The sequence below is a fragment of the Drosophila suzukii genome, chromosome 2L (assembly GCF_043229965.1).
Source record: "Drosophila suzukii chromosome 2L, CBGP_Dsuzu_IsoJpt1.0, whole genome shotgun sequence".
In the NCBI taxonomy this organism is placed as follows: domain Eukaryota; kingdom Metazoa; phylum Arthropoda; class Insecta; order Diptera; family Drosophilidae; genus Drosophila; species Drosophila suzukii.
In genome coordinates this window covers 15,595,470-15,597,785 of record NC_092080.1, presented here as the reverse complement: position 1 = coordinate 15,597,785, position 2,316 = coordinate 15,595,470, and the positions used below count along the sequence as shown (strand labels likewise).

The window sequence follows — 2,316 nt, the reverse complement described above, 5'->3', positions numbered from 1 at the left end:
CGAAATGGTGTGAGAATACCAAGTAACAAATACTGGATGGCAAAAAATACCAGTTCTACCCTTATAAAACACCCCTTTCCAACTGCCGCAAACAACTTTAAAAACTTTTTAAAATTAACTGCGGTAAAATTTTTACATTCTGTATTTGCAGCGATGTAATACAAATGAATAATTTGGTACGATCCAACCAAAAGATTTTTAGGGTTTGGTTTCGTGGGTAGACTAGGACACAGATCGATAATACTTGCCATCCACCCCATTTATTTTGTATGTAAATTATTAAAAAATAATAACGGCAATCCTGAAAATAAGAGATTTTCCTAAACATCGAGGCTTTTAGGAAACCAGAGTTTTCACCTTATATTATTAAAAAGCTATGGCAACTCTGCCACATTTTGGTATTAACAGTATTTACTTAAAAAATATTGTCAAGCTAAAAATTGTCCCTCTTACTTTGCTAATATTTCAAGACTTTAAATTATAAAGAAAAATAAAATAAAACAATTTTTACTTTCTAAACGGTTACATTGCTGACTGTTTCCGTTGGACTTTCAAAAGGGTCACCTGTAGTGTAAACGCCTCGCATGAATTTTGAATATTCGACAATGATGCTAGTTTCTTAGTTACGATCTATTAATTTTAGAGCATCTAAGAATATACTCACACAAGAGTAAGAAACTAGTAAAACGTAGAGTTCCCATTCAGTACTAACCAAAAATATAGAAAACTCTAATTTTTACCAATGCTGTTGATTTCAAAATTGTTTGGCAAAGTTGGCAAACTACCCAAATATTATTTCAATCATAAAATAGGTTCTTAGGAGACTATCGAGTAAAATCGAAACATTCATCCATTTTGGAAGAGATTTTCCTAGCATGAACAAAGATTTTAACTGGTATTTTCAACAAAGATTATGCATTTAAAGAATCGATTTATGTTTAACACAGTTTTCCGAACAGTTAAAGTGTACGAAGAGCACGGCAGCAGCCAGGCGTGCCTGCAGCTCCTGTTGACTTAGATCGTGGGCCCACTCGACGCGACCCCAGAACTTCATCTGGTACTCCTCCTCCAAGCGAGCCAGGGCCACGGCCTTCTCCACGGTCAGCATTTGCTCGATGACGGCGCAGGCCAGGACAATCGACTTCAAGGTGTCCACTGCGAAGATGAAACCTAAAGGAAGATATTTTAAATGGGCTAGTTTTACAATTGACTTGGGCTGGGCATTACCATGAAGAGTTTCCAGGCTGTAGGACTGAAAGTGCTTGGCGACCTTCATCTTATCCTCATCGCTGACCTTAGGCGGCGTGATGCTCATGGTCTTCTGCAGGTTGATCTCGAACCGCTGGTTAAACCATTCGATCACCGGATCCCACTCGTTGATCTGCAGTTCGTGCAGGGCCTTCTCGTCCTGCAAGGGTTACATAAGACTGTAAATTTAAATAAGTAAATAAAGGAGGGTTTACCCACATCGTATTGGTAGAGCACCGTGTCGGTGGCAATGTAGTTGAGCAGGTAATTGACCATGTCCAGCTTGGAGAGATGATTGGGATTGTCGATGGCCGTGAAGCAGAGGGCAGACAGGTGCATCCGGGAGCGTTCGATGTGCTCCTTCTGGGCATCGAACTCCGTGGCCACCGCAATAGCCAGAGGTTCGCTGCGCACCACGAAGGGTGCTCCCTTGGGCGTCTTCAGTTTTCGGTGGTCCAGCACCACCTCGTAGCCCCCATCGCCGGTAAGCACGGAGGTCTTCTTGTAGAATCGCTTGGGTGGAGAGGCTGCAGTGGGAAAGATGAGGAAAGACCGCGCACCGACGGCCGGCTTGTTATGAAATGGTTCGGCGTGGTACGACTAGTCTCTTTGATCCTAACTCACCGTAGTGTCGAACTGGGATTCTGATTGTGGCCGCCGGAACTTGCCACTGGCTACTGTGGCTTACCCGGAGGGCTCGAAGGGCATTCATCAGCAGCTTCCCACTCATCTTGTGAAGTTTAGTCTTTTTAAAACTTGTTCAGCTGTTGAAACAGCCGTGAAATCGAAGTAGAGGCCTATCGATAGGTTGTATAAATAACATGTCTTGAAATCGAAGAAGAAGAAAAGGAGGCTTATCGATAGGTTATTTTCTCTAAAAATAACTTTTGGCTATTTTTGGGATTATTATAGCGGGAAATCAGCCTCTATACGTTAAGGCCCGTTTACACTTGCCAAATGGCTTGGGCGCCCATTTTAAAATGACTGTTACAGGATATAATAAAAGTAAATATAACAAAAATGATCCATTCTTGGTGTTATTTTATTTTTGTTTTATATAATTAGTTT

General features: G+C 41.5%; 1 protein-coding gene across 1 annotated transcript; it reads right to left on the bottom strand.

Annotated features, from left to right (window-relative positions):
• Window positions 1–893: 893 nt before the first annotated feature.
• l(2)k14505 (ATP synthase mitochondrial F1 complex assembly factor 2 homolog l(2)k14505) lies at window positions 894–2,050 on the bottom strand. The gene is made up of 4 exons (XM_017072367.4): window positions 1,873–2,050; window positions 1,468–1,775; window positions 1,228–1,408; window positions 894–1,170 (listed from the first exon to the last, which is right to left on the bottom strand). Exons 1-4 carry the CDS (start codon window positions 1,976–1,978, stop codon window positions 920–922), a joined length of 846 nt encoding a protein of 281 aa, XP_016927856.3. The 5' UTR covers window positions 1,979–2,050; the 3' UTR covers window positions 894–919.
• Between the last annotated feature and the right edge of the window lie 266 nt (window positions 2,051–2,316).